This window comes from Podarcis pityusensis, assembly GCF_964106645.2.
Source record: "Podarcis pityusensis genome assembly, chromosome: 15".
In the NCBI taxonomy this organism is placed as follows: domain Eukaryota; kingdom Metazoa; phylum Chordata; class Lepidosauria; order Squamata; family Lacertidae; genus Podarcis; species Podarcis pityusensis.
The window spans coordinates 27,617,917-27,633,981 of NC_138040.1; the positions used below are offsets into that span (position 1 = coordinate 27,617,917).

Below are 16,065 nucleotides of genomic sequence, written 5' to 3' on the forward strand. Positions count from 1 at the left end.
AATTGACCTATGCCTCCATGGACAGCTGTTAGTCCAAAATGACTCCAGGCTGCGCACCTGCCCCTTCAGGGCACAGTTACCCCATTCAGGATCAGGGAGTCCTCCACACCAGCCTGCCCCCTGTCCCCCAAGAACAGTACTTCAGTCTTGTCAGGATTCAACCTCAATCTATTAGCCGCTATCCATCCTCCAACTGCCTCCAGGCACTCACACTCCAGTTGGCTCACCATTGGACTTATCTCCGGATGCCTCCCTGGAAGGGATTAACTCTTTGCTGGTGTGGGGAGGGAAGCACCTGAGACAGAGCTGTGGGTGGAGATATTACACTTGGAGTATCTGGTGGCACAAGTGTGGGCCATTCTCTTGACAACCCACTCGGCCCTTACTGGGGATCCAGATCTCCATCTCCCAAGCTCCAGAGTCCCTCCCCTGGGACATATTGCTCTTGGGATCACAGACTCCCAGCTCCACAGCCTGACAGGACCTTTCCCCAGCTCTCTGATCCCACTCCTCCCTGTCATCCAATGCCTCGTACGCTCCACAACATCTCCATGAGACTTATCATAGCATGGCCAGTGGCAAAAAGTAGCTGGACTACAGCTGTGACTTCTACATTTGCACCATAGGCTATGTTCCAAGTCTGAGGTTTCTACACACAAAGGCAATTTTAGGGCAAGGTGAATGGTTTCACCACGCTGGGCGCCAAGCCTAGGGTGCGCCACAGGGCATCACAACTAAGACATAGCCGTAGAGCATTGAGCAGAACAGAAGGCAAGGGGCGCTGAATTTTGGCCTTGCACAGGGTGCCGCTGAAATTTGAAAGACCGAGGTCCTCTCCTGTAAACACATGCCCCATCTCTATCCAGGCAACTGAAAAAGCATTATCAAAACTCAAGGGCACATTCCAGCCAGGCTCAAGCATTCAAGGGTGTGTGTGGAGAAGGGCCAGCAAGGGTGTCGTGTGCCCTGAGCAGGCTCCTGAGGGCCAGCTAGAAATATATGGTTCACATTCTGCCTTGGGCCTGAGGTTCTGCAGAGATAAACCCTGAGCTAACCAAAGTCCTCTGTGATCCATGTTGAACTGAGCCGTTGTCCCGTCATCTCTGCTGCCTGTAACTAAAAACTGGCAAGAAATATTGTTTGTTTCCTCCCCTCTCTGGTTCAGATTATAGAAAGCAAAACGTAGCCAATTGTTGAGTCACTTTTTCCAGAAACAGATTGTTTTTCAACTGTAACAGAGTTTTCATCTGCTTAGCAGGTTCTTGTATTCCCAGATGGAACAGGCATAAAGTTTAGCAGATATAATCGATCAGACTAATTACTTTACAATCCCAGCCTTCCTTTTTAATCATCTGCCTTTTAAATCATCTGCTCTCCCATCCCGAAAGGGGGAAACTCGTTTTGATTAATTACTGCAAAGAGCTTTTGCCAGGATACGGATTTTGCCCTACACTTGTGGTTCCACTAAACTGATGTCACTGTGCTCAAAGAGTCATTCCAACTTCGTTAGCATACTCATGCCAGCTGCAGCAACGACTGCATGCACAGAGTGGATCGGTGTGCCCCTCTCAAAGCAAACAAAGGCTGGTGTTAGATCTCTGCACTCTCTCTCTGCTGCCCACCAGCTGCAGCAGTAGTCACATGTAATCCCTCCAGTGTTGGGCCCTATTCAGCCATGTCTACACCAAAAGGAGATGATTAAAGTATTGTTGTGCACACCTCAGTCTCCAAGCGATGAGATTCAGGACTTCCAGGGCTGCCCAAGGGTTTTGTTTCCTTGGAATGAAGGGCAGTGCAGACTGTGGTGCCTTTAGGATGTATGTTTTAGTTACACATATATACAACCTGAGCCTAGGATGGAAGGGCTCACAGCACTAACACTCTAGCACAGAGGTTTTCAACCTTTTTGAGTCCACAGCTCTTTTAACCAACTACATTCTTCCTGCAACCCCCTGTGGGGCTCAGGAACCCAGTTATGTCAACCCTTGCTTGCAGAGCTGGCAGCCTCTCACCTTGCGGGATTTGAGATCTTTCCACAGGGCCTGCAAGACAGAGGCTGTTCCGCCAGGCCTTTAGTCCGGGCCCATTCTGACACCCTTCTTTCCATGAAACCCTGTATGTAAGTGGCCCCCTTGGCCCTTTCTATCAGCCCATATGGGACCAGCATGGGTGACCGGGCCTGGCAAATATTTAAAATCCCTACCTTCATGGCTGTGATTTGTGGGTTGGCCACTTAATTTTATTTTGATTTTACTGTGATTTTGAGTTATGTTTTAATCAGTTGTTTGATTTTGTGTTTTTAATGTACAGTGGTATCTCGGTTTAAGTACTTAATTCATTCCAGAGGTCCGTTCTTAACCTGAAACTGTTCTTAACCTGAGCACCACTTTAGCTAATGGGGCCTCCAGCTGCCGCCACACCGCCGGAGCACGATTTTCTGTTCTCATCCTGAAGCAAAGTTCTTAACCTGAGGTAATATTTCTGGGTTAGTGGAGTCTGTAACCTGAAGCATATGTAACCTGAAGCGTATGTAACCCGAGGTACCACTGTATTATATATCTGGTGTTAGCCGCCCTGATCCCGAGGACGGGGTATAAATAAATTATTATTATTATTATATTATTATTATTACACCCTCCCTTGTGTAGTGTTCACCCAGTCTCCTCTCCCCTCCCCTCTCCTACACCAGTGTGGTGTAGTGGTTAAGAGCGGTAGACTCATAATCTGGGGAACTGGGTTCACGTCTCCACTCCTCCACCTGCAGCTGCTGGGTGACGTTGGGCTAGTCACACTTCTTTGAAGTCTCTCAGCCCCACTCACCTCACAGAGTGTTTGTTGTGGGGGAGGAAGGGAAAGGAGAATGTTAGCCTCTTTGAGGCTCCTTCGGGGAGTGATAAAGCAGGATATCAAATCCAAACTCTTCTTCTTCTTCTCCTTGGGAGTCCTCCAGGCAGCTGCTGCTGCCGTCCCTGGTCTATGAGCTGCCCCCCCCCCCCATACTGCAAAGAGAGATGCCTTCCAGAGGCACCATTCATCTGTGGAACTTATAGCCAGGGCTGCTGCAATAAACAGTTGTGTAAGCCTTTGGGAGACAGAGAAACAAAAGGGCATCAGAGCAAGGAGGGGAGAAAAGAGGGACAGAGGCCAGTGTCACCCACGGTACCCCTGACCATCATTCAAGGCACCCCAGGGTGCCACAGCACACTGGTTGAAAGCCACTGCTCTAGAAGATCTTGCCTCCCCCATTAGATTCCCAGGGAGATCCCCAAGCCACAACTCTAGGTCCTGCACAAAGCAAGACAAACCTCTGTTCTTCTAGCTTCCAGCCTGAGGCAAAACTCTCTTTCATTCACACATATTGCCACCCTTGGCCTATTGTTCTCTCTCCTAGAATGATGTGATATCCAGCCAGAAAAGATGGGGGAAAGGCCCATTCCTTTGTCTCCATGGCAACAGGGTACTCTTTGGACATGTGAATGGAAGTACTTAACTGGCCAGCTAAAGCTGTTGTCTTACAAAGAAGGTGGTCTGACCACACCTATAACAGTATTTTGGTCTCTGCAGCTAGACCTCCCCAGCTATGTGCACAAAATGGCAACTCGTGCATGTGCTGTAATACTGACCAGCAGGTGAAGAATACAATCAACGCGACCGAATCGAGTGTAGGAGATGAACTTTATAGGCACGTGGCAGTGCATGGCTTGGGAAGAAATGACACTTCACATACAGAGGTGCACTTGAAATCTTGTTTCCCATCATCAGCCTTAAAACTTACATCTGGGCAACAATAAAAATGTGTTGCCAAACAAACTGAGAAGCCGCAGCATTCCTTCCCAGAAGTTGAGCAAGGATTGCCCAAGAGAGTGCCAAAGTTGTGAGATGATAAAACTTACAGTACGCTGCAGAGGAAATGGTATTTAGAGATCCCAAACAAATTGGTTCTAATATGGAAAATTTGCAAGGCATCAGAGGCAATAGCTCAGTTGGTAGAGCATGAGAGTCTTAAATCTCAGGGTTCAAGCCCCTTATTGTTGCACTGCAGGAAGTTGGACTAGATGATCCTCGTGGTCCCTTACAACTCGACAAAACTATGAATTTGCATCTGGTTCTATTACTGGATGACAGTTGTGATTGCTGATGTTCATAACGTTTTAAAATGTAGAAGATCCCCATAGCACTATACAACATTCTGATTAAATACAACATATTGTTGCACGCCACCACAATCTCCAAGCAGTGCAAGATTCCAGGGGGCCCAGGGGCCCATTTCCTCGGAATGAGGGACAGTGGAGACTGTGGTGCCTTTAGGATATATGGTTTATTTACACACATATACAACCCAAGCCTACGATGGAGGGGTTCACACCATTAACACCCCAAGAAGGTCTTGTTTCTCTCATGGCCATGGCCTTGAATTCCAGCAGAAATCAGGCATGTCTCTGACTCTCTGGCTTCTGCCTCCTTCTAGCTTCCAAATGCAAGTCTCTAGATCATACTCTAGATCACAGTCTCTAGATCTACTCTCAACTCTGGCCTTTGTCTTTCTAAGTACTGACAAAGAGTCACTTCCTTTGTTGCCTTAACAACCCATGTTGTTGTTTAGTCGTGTCCAACTCTTCGTGACCCCATGGACCAGAGCACGCCAGGCACTCCTGTCTTCTAACAACCCATACTTAGGCTATTACCTCACCAGGAATTTGAATCCTTGCTTAGATGCTAGCACTTGAAGGATCCAGGGATTAAGAGGGTCTCAGCATCTAGCCTACTTTCCCCATGGAAAACTTGCTGTTTACTGCTGAATTGGCACATTCGTCAACTTGGGAAGATATTAAAATAAATTTGCAAATATGGAACATAATGAATCTTTCACTATTAGGCAGAGTGTCAACTATAAAAATGAATGTATTACCTAGAATGCTATTTTTGTTTCAAACAATTCCGGGGATTGGCAAGACAGATTGTTTCAACGTATGGCAAAAATATATTTGGCAAGGGAAAAAACCAAGAATAAAATATAAAATATTGATAGATGCAAAAGAGAGAGGAGGTTTCTCCCTGCCAGATATGAGATTATACTATGAAGCATCTGGTCTTTGTTGGCCAAAGGAATGGATGACATTGGAGAATTCACATATTCTAGACTTAGACGGTCATGGTAATATTTTTGGTTGGCATGCTCATTTATGGTATAAAAAGGTGAAAGTACATAAAGATTTAAAAATCATATAAATTGGAAAAAAATGTATAGAGTATGGGATAAATACCAAAATCTATTAGAGGTAAAAACACCACTTAGGCTCTCACTGTTGGAAGCTATAGCGGTAAAGAAAAATAATATGATAGAAGGGTAGACAATTTATTGAAATTTATTAAAACAAGAAGGAGGAGAGTATCAATTGAAATAATTTAAGGAATTGGCAGATTGACATTTGTTCCAATTTAGTGGTAAACAGCTAGGAAACTGGCAAAGTAGGCAGAAAGCCCCTTGGACACATGACTAGAAATGTGGACAAGTTCTGAATTTCTGCGCATTTGTAAAGCCAAGGTGAGGAATGCCTCTGTACAGGCCTGAGTACTTCATAGGCCTGTGGACTATATTTTTGTGGGTTTCCCAGCAGCCACTGCTGTTCTGTTTCAGCAAGTAAAGTCTCAACAAACATCACAATAGTGTGCTTATTGAAGTAATCCACCAAAAGTGGAACTATATATTTGTAAATACTATCTATTGATCGATTGATCTATCCATAAGTTACATAAATGCTGCACCCAGGAATGTCCACACTGCTCAAAGAAGCATTGTGAGTGGTAGCTTTCCATTGTGCCAAGAGGTTAATTATTTCCTGGTATTGTGATACCAAAGCTTAACCTTTATTACATAAATGGATTATGGGATTTTCTCTCTCTCTCTCTTTATAAGATACTAATATCCTTATTAGCTTCTCTTCCCACCTGTCTAAAAAGCAAGCAAACAAGCAAAATAACCACCTTGCAAAGTTCTTCTAGGTTTACCTCTCTGGCACTCTTACATATATTTTCGAAATTATCTGTTGTAATTTTGAAAATATATGTAAGAGTGCCAGAGAGGTAAACCTAGAAGAACTTTGCAAAGTGGTTATTTTGCTTGTTTGCTTGCTTTTTAGACAGGTGGGAAGAGAAGCTAATAAGGATATCACAACATATTGGAATCAGCAAGGCTTCATTTTTTAAGAATGGAAACATCACAACAACGCTTGGTTACATAACAGGAATGCAGAGGTGGAGCCAGAACTCCAAAAAGAAACTCCAAAAACCTCTCAGCAGAGCATTTCCAAGGATCGTGCAAATGGCTTTCACCGAGAAAGACTTCTATGCTGGACATTTCAGTCCAAAAGACTATTTGGACACCTATTACACCTTCAGCTCTGGAAAAGAAGATGAGAATGGCTTTTTGATTTTCTATCTGAAAAATCTCCACCAGGCATTCATTTTAGGTAAGTGCTGGTGTATTTCATGGGTTCCAGAGCTGTCGCCACACTGGGTTGCCTGGAAAGAGATCCCCAAAAGGGATATGAATGATCCATTTGATTATGTCAGCCACTAAGGTGGCCCATGGTGGGGGAGACCTTTAATACCAGTTGGATCTATAGCAGTGGTAGCTTTCCAGCTCCCGTTAGCCCTGGCCAGCATGTGTCAATGCTCAGGGGAATGATAGGAGTTGTGGTTCAGCAACATTTAGAGGGCTGCAGGTTGGAATGGGCAAGCCTGTCATCTGTTGTTTCTCATTCTTCCAGCCTTAAGTCCAGTTCCCCACATTTCCATTTTCCAGTCTGTAGGGGGAATAATTACATCTGCACAGAAATGCATCAGCATTTTAGTACTGATTTAACTGCATAATTCTGTGTGCATTTTTTGCATAATACACAGATTTTTTGCAAAGCAGTCTTTGCTAATACAATGCATTTCAAAAAATATTGTTTTAGCTAAGATATAAACTTTTATACACATTTTACCCTGCTATATGTATTTCTGAGCCCATTCCTAGAACTACACTGCAAAATTCAGAGATGTGTGAATTTTGAAAGCTACCTGTGCGTCAATTCATATATTGTTTGGGAAAGAGCAGATTAGGTAGGTTTGCCTACCAATGCAAATAGAATTGAATTTCTCCCTCCCCCCATTAGCACAGGTCAGCCACCCTTGATCTATAGGGTTCAGCAGCAATTTTGAAACACGTTGAAAAAATTCCCCTGCTGATATTCACATATAACGTTTTTGACGAAATGTGAAATGACCAAGAGAGGCTGTTTGTTGTCCAAGAATCATGGCTGACATTGAAACATATGTGTTATTGGGTTGATGCCATGCAGATGACATAAAAGGGGACACCCTGATTGATATTGGAAGTGGACCGACCATCTACCAGTTCCTCTCGGCTTGTGAGTCCTTTCGAGAAATCGTCGCCACAGATTATTGTGAACAGAACTGGGAGGAGATGCAACGATGGCTAAGGAAGGAGCCAGGAGCTTTCGACTGGAGCCCGGTGGTGAAATATGTGTGCGAGCTGGAGGGTAACAGGTATGGAGAATTTGATGGGTTGCTTCCAACATAGATAAAAACATAATAACACATTAAACATTTCAAAAACTTCCCAATACAAGACTGCCTTCAGAAGTCTTCTAAAGATTATACAGTTACTTATCTCCTTGGCTCAGGGGTTGCATAACTCCATACCCTCCAACATTTCTCCAAAGAAAATAGGGACATCCTAAGGAAAAGCGGGACATTCTGGGATCAAATCTATAACTGGGATGGCTTCTATAAATCTGGGACTGTCCCTGGAAGTTAGGGACACTTGGGGAGTCCGGCATTGTGGGGCACGGGAATCTTTTCACATTCATCTTGCATTCTCCCTTAGGGAAAAGTGGGAAGAGAAGGAAGAGAAGGTCCGAAGAGCCATCAAGCAGATACTGAAATGTGATGTGACCCAGCCAAGCCCATTGGGCCCTGTGTCTCTGCCTCCAGCAGACTGCTTGCTGTCCTCCTTGTGCCTGGAAGGGGCCTGCAAAGACCTGGCCACCTTCCGCTCTGCTCTCAAGAACATCAGTTCCCTTGTCAAACCAGGGGGGCACCTTGTCTTATGCTCCATACTAGAAGAAACCTACTACAAGGTGGGCCAGCGGCCCTTCTCCTGCCTCTACTTGGAGCGGGCATCTGTGGAGGAAGCCCTCAAGGGGGCAGGCTTTGCTATCAAGTGGCTCAAGGAGACCAAGATCAACTTGCCGCTCTCTGTGACAGACGCGAAGGCGGTCTGCGTTGCCGTGGCCCAGAAATGCCAGAATTGAGGGAAAGAACACTGAAAGAAAAGCAGGGCGGAGCAGGAAATATTTTGTGGTAGAATTTGTAAAAAACATTAGTTATTTCTTTAGAACTTTTATGTATGCGACAACAGCAGCTAAAATGTTATATGCACAGAAATGGAAAGAAGAGAAGGTTCTACCGAAGGAGGAGTGGCTTTTAAATTTAATGGACTAGGCAGAAATGGCAATGTTGACAGAGAATTTAAGAGATCAAGATGATGAACTGTTTATAGAAGAATGGAAGCCTTTTGTGGACTATTTAGAAAAAGATTACACTCAAATGAAATTGCGGGCAGGATTTGAGATTAAAGATATTATGGTATATGCTTTGATAGGGAATCTACATGTCAAGAGTTGTAAAAACAGTAAAACAGAGTGTGAAAAGACCTTGTTGGGAGAATCTGTTTACTCAGATTGTAAGTGTCAAGAATATTTGCACAGAAAGAACTCAGCTTTGAGTTTGCCTGGCAGCCAGTAGGCACCCTATTCTTCCTGCTGAATCAGGCATCTAATTCTGATCATGCAGACATTTTTTTCCTCCGAGAACCTGAATTAGTCTTCATCCACACTTCCACTTTTCCCGCCACTTCTCTCCCCCCCCCCCCGGAAAATTTGCTGCTTACTGCTGAATTAGATCATTGCTTCTCCTGCTGATTGGCGTTTGTTCTGATTCAGTAGTAAACAGCAAGGAAAGTGACAAGGCAAGTGGAAAACCTCTTAGAGCACAGGCTTAGAAAACGACAGAATAAGTGGAAATGTGGACAAGCCCTGTGTAATTTATAGGCCTGTAGATTCCATTTTGCATGCCCTCCAACATTTCTCCAATGAAAATAGGGACGTCCAATTGTATATTGAGAATTTTACTATTTATACCCCATACATTTTACTGGGTTGACCCAGCCACTCTGGGCAGCTACCAACATATATAGAAACATAATAAAACATTAAACATTTTTTAAAAAACTTCCCTATACAGGGGTACCTCCTGTTGTGGATGGGATCCGTTCCAGAGGTCCGGTCAGATCCCGAGGTTTCTGCAACCTGAGTACCGCTTCTGCGCATGTACGCACAGCAAAACCCGGTAAAATACTTCTGGGTTTGCCGCACACACATCCCGAAGTTTACATAACCAGAGGGTTAGGTAAATGGAGGTACGACTGTACAGAATTGCCTTCAGATGGCTGAGTAGTCAGATAACTCCATACTCTCCAACATTTCTCCAATGAAAATAGGGACATCCTAAGGAAAAGTGGGACATTCCGGGATGAAATCAGAAACTAGGACAAATTCTCTAAATCAGGGACGTCTCTGGAAAATAGGGATAGTTGGAGGGTCTGATTTTGTGGGGTCCCCAGCAGCAGCTGCTGTTCTGTTTCACCAAGTAAAGTCACATCAAATATCAAAATGGTGTGTTTATTGAAGAAATCCATCACAAGTTAAGCTATATCTAGAACTATACCTGCTGTGAGCTGCTTCTGAAGGACAACAGACCTACATAAATGCTGCACCCTGGAATTGCCACACAGCTCAAAGAAGCAGGGCCAGTATAACATTATGCAAATAAGTTAATTATTTCCAGGTATTGTGATCCCAAAGTTTAAGTGTTTTTACTCAAAGGGACGTTGGGATTTAATCTCTCCATTTCCAAGATAATAATTGTTTGCAACAGATAATTTCTCAGACATAGGGGAGAAAAGGTTAGCTTACGAAAGATGTCCCAGAGGTAAACCTAGAAGATATTTAAACGGTATTTGCTTGTTTGCTTGGTTTTTAGAGGGGCAGGAAGGCTGGAATTCTGGTGACTTCATTAAAGAAAAAAAAGAAGAAAAAACCCCCTAACGACCCTAGATAGCAGAATAGGAATGCAAAGGTGGAGCCAGTAAACAAAACTCCCTATAAACTCTCCAAAAACCAAGCATTCAGCAGGTTTCAAAGTATTGTGCAAATGGCTTTCACCGAGAAAGACTTCTATGCTGGACATTTCAATCCAAAAGACTATTTGGACACCTATTACAACTTCAGCTCTGGAAAAGAAAACAAGAATGCCTTTTTGTTTTTCTTTCTGAAAAATCTCCACCAGGCATTCATTTTAGGTAAGTGCTGGTGTATTTCATGGGTTCCAGAGCTGTCACCAAACTGGGTTGCCTGGAAAGAGATCCCTGAAAGGGATATGAATGATCCATTTGATTGTCCTGAGTTGCCAGCCTCTGCGGAAGCCCATGGTGGGAGAGACCTTTAATACCAGTTGGATCTATAGCAGTGGTAGCTTTCCAGCTCCTGTTAGCCCCAGCCAACATGCGTCAATGCTCAGGGGAATGATAGGAGTTGTGGTTCAGCAACATTTAGAGGGCTGCAGGTTGCAATGGGCAAATCTGTCATTTGTTGTTTCTCATTCTTCCAGCCTTAGGTTCCGTTCCCCACATTTCCACATTCCAGTTTGCAGGGGGAATAATTAATTTCTTATGAAAATGCATTAGCATTTTAGTGCAAACGTCTCCTAACAGACAGAATTCTGTGTGCAATTTTTGTATAAAACACGGATTTTTGCAAAGCAGTTTTCCCTAATACCTTTCAAATATTGTTTCATAAAGACATGAACTTTTATGCACACTTTACCCTGCTATGTCTATTTTTGTACCCATGTCTTGACTGTAGATCTACACTGCAAAATTCAGAAATGTGTGAATTTTGAAAGCTACCTGTGCGTCAATTCATATATTGTTTTGAAAAGAGCAGGTTAGGCAGATTTGCCTAGCAATGCAAATAGAATTGAATTTCTCCCTTCCCCCATTAGCACAGGTTAGCCACCCTTGATCTATAGGGTTCAGCAGCAGTTTTGAAACACTGTGAAAGCTTTCCCTTCTAATATTCACTTATAAAGTTGTTGACGAAATGTGAAATGACCAAGCGAGGCTGTTTGTTGTCCAAAAATCATGGCTGAAATCTGAACAAATGGGTAAATGGGTTAATTCCATGCAGATGACATAAAAGGGGACACCCTGATTGATATGGGAAGTGGACCGACCATCTACCAGTTCCTCTCGGCTTGTGAGTCCTTTCGAGAAATTGTCGCCACAGATTATTGTGATCAGAACAGGGAGGAGATGCAACGATGGCTAAGGAAGGAGCCAGGAGCTTTCGACTGGAGCCCGGTGGTGAAATATGTGTGCGAGCTGGAGGGTAATAGGTATGGAGAATTTTCTGGCATGGGACATTGAATGTGGAATTCTAAGACTCCTCGGCTCTCAGATACCCTCTGGAAGGAAGGTTGGTACAGCCATCACAGGTTCTTGTATATCACAAATGAAGCAAACAGAAATCAGGCACTGTAGTTTAGTTTCCCCAGTTGGTTTACGTGAGCACAGCAGCACAGCACCTTTACTGATCCAACGTCTAATAGGAAAATAACATCTGCAAAGCCGAAAAGCACATATAGAGTAAATTGCACCTCGCTTGTAACTTGTAGGACACTGGCTCACCCTTTGAGATCCACAGCAACCAGGAATTATTCACACATTCAGCTGAGGATGTGGAGCGATCCTGAGATGTGCCTGGCTAGAATTAGGAATGTCTGAGGACAGGGGTTGGGCATTGTGGGGTGCAAGGATCTTGTCATGTTCATCTTTCATTCTTCCCCAGGGAAAAGTGGGAAGAAAAGGAAGAAAAGGTCCGAAGAGCCATTAAGCAGGTACTGAAATGCGACGTGACCCAGGCCAGCCCATTGGGCCCTGTGGCTCTGCCTCCAGCAGACTGCTTGATGTCCTCCCTGTGCCTGGAAGGGGCCTGCAAAGACCTGCCCACCTACCGCTCTGCTCTGAAGAACATCAGCTCCCTTGTCAAACCAGGGGGGCACCTCATCTTAGGCTCCGTCCTAAAAGAAACCTACTACAAGGTGGGCCAGCAGCCCTTCTCCAGCCTCTACTTGGAGTGGGCATCTGTGGAGGAAGCCCTCAAGGAGGCAGGCTTTGCTGTCAAGTTGCTCAAGGAGACCAAGATTGATTTGCCACTATCTGAGACAGACGCAAAGGCATTCGGCATTGTGGTGGCTCAAAAATGCCAGAGCTGAAGGGAAGACCACTGAAAGAATAACAGGGTGAAGCAGGGGTGTGTGTGTTTTTTGGGGGGGTATATTTTGTCCTGGAGATTAGTTATTTCTGTAGAAAGTCTATGTATGTGATAACAGCATCTAGAATATTACATGCACAGCAATGGAAAGAAGAGAAGGTTCCACTAAAGAAGGAGTGACTTTTAAAATTAATGGACTATGCAGAAATTAGAGTTGCCATACGTCCAGAATTTCCCAGACATATCTGGAATGCTGCAGTCAGAAATAGTGCCTGGGCAGAAATTAGAGAAATGTCTGGGAAAATCTGGACGTATGGCTTCCCATGTTGACAGTGCCCGTTTTGCCGATTTCCCTTAAAAATAGCTCAGAAATGGCCATTTAAAAAATAAATAAATAAATATGGCAACTCTAGCAGAAATGGCAATGCCGAAAGGGAAATTAAGAGATCAAAATGATGAACTTTTTATAGAAGAATGGAAGCCTTTCATGGACTATTTAGGGGGGGGGATTACAGTCAAATGAAATTGTGGGCAGGATTCAAGATAAAATCAGCGGAATAAAAATGACAAATAATTGTAATATAGAAACCTATTGTAATAAAGATATAACACAATAGAAAAGGTTTGAGTAAAAACACTGAGGAGCTGAGACAGGTAAGTCAGCTTATGAAATAATGTAATTATTTGATTTGAAGGTTATTGTAAAAATGTTTGGGGGAAAAATAAAAGAATTGTATGTTAAAAAAAGGGAAAGAAAGTCACCCGGCCTAGCACAGGAATTAGAAGCCACATGTGTTAAGTTGTGGGTGAACATATCAGACGACACAGTGATTCTTCATACAGCTCTTGTTTATTCACAGGCCAGAACTGAACTGAACTGAAGGGTTCAGTCAGCGTGCTTATATAGAGCTCCAGTACAATGTAACTGTAACAATTTTCTAAAACTATCCAATCACTGAACGTCACTTTCGATCCCTTATTTGCATAACTATCTACAGTATCCTCCTGCTGGCCCACGGTGAGAACCTCAGTACATAACAACTTGTGTCCTCCCTCAGGCTTACAAGCCAAAGCAGGGATGGGGATCCTGTGGCTCCCCATTCAGATTTTGTTGGACTACGGTTCCCATCAGGCCCATCAACCAGCATGACCAAAGGTCAGGGCTTGTGGGAGTTGTAGTCCAACACCATCTAGAGCAGCGGTAGCCAAAATTTTGGAACCAATGGGCCCATATCACATTCTTAGGGAGTGCTGGGGGTACTAGTCACAAAATGGCTACCATGTAGGGGTATGGCATAGCAAAAAATTTAGAGCTGACAACTTTATGCTTACTGTGGGAAGTTAGCTATGTTGTGCCGGTCCTGATTGTGGAGATCACACAACAATTATCTCCCTCCCCACCCACACATTGATGTCATTGCTGTCCAACAATAACAGTACCAGGAAAAATATACATGCTGGCCACACCAAACTCATTTCACAGAAATTGCCTAGAAGGTACCTGCACATTTAGCCCCATAACTTTCTTTCAAGAAAAGAAAGCTCAGAAGCTGGGTCACCTTTCCTGGGGTACCAATGAAAGCCTTTACAGATGCCATGGCACCCATGGGTGCTGGGTTGGTGACCCAGGGTTTAGAGAGCCCCAGGGTTCCCTGACCTAAAGTGGTCAAATCAATGAAATCAATATTCATAAGTACCCAAGTACACACCATCTTTTGCACTGGGCCCCAAACTTGAAAAAGTTTTTTTTGTTTTGTTTTTTAAGCCAAACTTGACTTACCAATAGCTGGGCCTGCTGCAAAACATTGTGTCTGTCGTTGGGACTCCTACCCACTGACCTTCACTCACTCAGAGGCCTAAACCTGTATCTGTTAAGTTGTGGGTGAACATATCAGCGATTCTTCAAACAGCTCTTGTTTATTCACAGGCCAGAACAGAACTGAGCTGAAGGGTTCAGCCAACCTGCTTATATAGAGCTCCACTACAAAGCAACAGTAACAACTTTTTGTAACTATTCAATCACTGAACGTCACTTTCAATTCCTTATTTGCATATGTGGACCTGAGTGAAAACTATCTACAGTATCCCCCTGTTGGCCTAGGGTGAGAACTTCAGTACATAACAGTATCTACACTTAAAAAATTAGCACAGGGAAAGGTGTGCTATTTAAATGCCCTGCAATGCCCCTGGCAGGGAGTGAAAGGCACTCTGCACATCCACAGAGGTGCTCTCTTCTTCCTTGACCTCGTGCCGCAGGGCTTGTGGCTGACGTGGAAGACAGATCAAGGAGCTAAGCTGCAATGAGGACGTGTTGCACAGGGGAAGCCCTGCCTGGCTGTTGTCAGGAGATGATGTCCTCGCTTTGCCCATCTTTGCAACTCGGGAGGACAGAAGTGGTGGCTCCTCCTTGGTGGAGAAGAGCTGAGCTAAGCAATGGGGACCATGGTTGCCATGTGGTTTTCATCTGCAGCGCTAGGTGGAGCTGAATTGGATCTGGAGGGGTGTTGAGCTGCCAGATTCATAGCATAATATTTTTCTTTGCGAAGCATCCAGAGGCCAGCGTCCCCTGGGCTGAGGCCCCCTGTCCTGATGAGTTCCTGGAAGCGCAATTTGTGCTTGCACAATAAAAGTGTTTATGGTACCCCTTCTAGACTGAACACAGACATGGATCTGAAACTATGGCTTCTGCAATTTGTTTTTCTTTAATATCTGCTCCTGCGTGGGAGCAGTGCTTTGCTGAGCCTGGTTTTGATTTTCAGGCTTACTGCTTCCTAGGGAGCATTCATCCATCAGGCAAGAAGCTCTTAAAGCTTGAGGGATGGGGACGCTCTATGGTCAGAGTAAATTATGGTACACTGTTGTGCCCATCCTTCCAACATTTCTCCGATGAAAATAGGGACGTCCTATTCCATAGTAGGGGACGCGGGTGGCGCTGTGGGTAAAACCTCAGAGCCTATGACTTGCTGATCGCATGGTCAGCGGTTCGAATCCCCGTGGTGGGGTGCGCTCCCGTCGTTCGGTCCCAGCGCCTGCCAACCTAGCAGTTCGAAAGCACCCCCAGGTGCAAGTAGATAAATTGGGACCGCTTACCAGTGGGAAGGTAAATGGTGTTCCGTGTGCTGCGCTGGCTCGCCAGATGCAGCTTTGTTACGCTGGCCACGTGACCCGGAAGTGTCTGCGGACAGCGCTGGCTCCCGGCCTATAGAGTGAGATGAGCGCACTACCCTAGAGTCTGGCAAGACTGGCCCGTACGGGCAGGGGTACCTTTACCTTTATTCCATAGCAGTAGTAGCAGCAGCAGCAGCAGCAGTAATAATAATAATTTTATTATTTATATACCACCCATTAAACATTAAAAAAATATTCCTATACAGGACTGCCTTTAGATGTCACCTAAAGGTCGTATAATTACAGTGGTACCTCGGGTTACATACACTTCAGGTTACAGACTCCGCTAACCCAGAAATAGTGCTTCAGGTCAAGAACTTTGCTTCAGGGTGAGAACAGAAATTATGTGGCAGCGGCGCGGCAGCAGCAGGAGGCCCCATTAGCTAAAGTGGTGCTTCAGGTTAAGAACAGTTTCAGGTTAAGAACGGACCTCTGGAACGAATTAAGTACTTAACCCAAGGTACCACTGTACTTATTTCCTTGGCTCGGGGGTCAC

General features: G+C 44.6%; 1 protein-coding gene and 1 long non-coding RNA gene across 2 annotated transcripts in view; one reads left to right on the forward strand and one right to left on the reverse strand.

The window, feature by feature from the left end:
* LOC308464395 overlaps window positions 1-16,065 on the reverse strand; it is a 130,261-nt gene that overhangs the window by 19,384 nt on the left and 94,812 nt on the right. The window lies entirely within an intron of this gene.
* LOC308464204 (uncharacterized protein) lies at window positions 6,132-13,186 on the forward strand. The gene is made up of 6 exons (XM_080983325.1): window positions 6,132-6,470; window positions 7,347-7,554; window positions 7,895-8,318; window positions 10,189-10,429; window positions 11,316-11,523; window positions 11,976-13,186. The coding sequence occupies exons 1-6, from the start codon at window positions 6,248-6,250 to the stop codon at window positions 12,400-12,402; spliced, it is 1,731 nt and encodes a 576-aa protein (XP_080839451.1). The 5' UTR covers window positions 6,132-6,247; the 3' UTR covers window positions 12,403-13,186.

What these genes read in the sequence shown, in the direction of transcription:
- LOC308464204 (XM_080983325.1), top strand. Translation starts at nt 6,248, where the DNA reads ATGCAGAGGTGGAGCCAGAACTCCAAAAAGAAACTCCAAAAACCTCTC. An exon ending in TGCGAGCTGGAGGGTAACAG is followed by an intron (nt 7,555 to 7,894) that starts GTATGGAGAATT and finishes ATTCTCCCTTAG; the next exon opens with GGAAAAGTGGGAAGAGAAGG. An exon ending in TGGCCCAGAAATGCCAGAAT is followed by an intron (nt 8,319 to 10,188) that starts TGAGGGAAAGAA and finishes GACCCTAGATAG; the next exon opens with CAGAATAGGAATGCAAAGGT.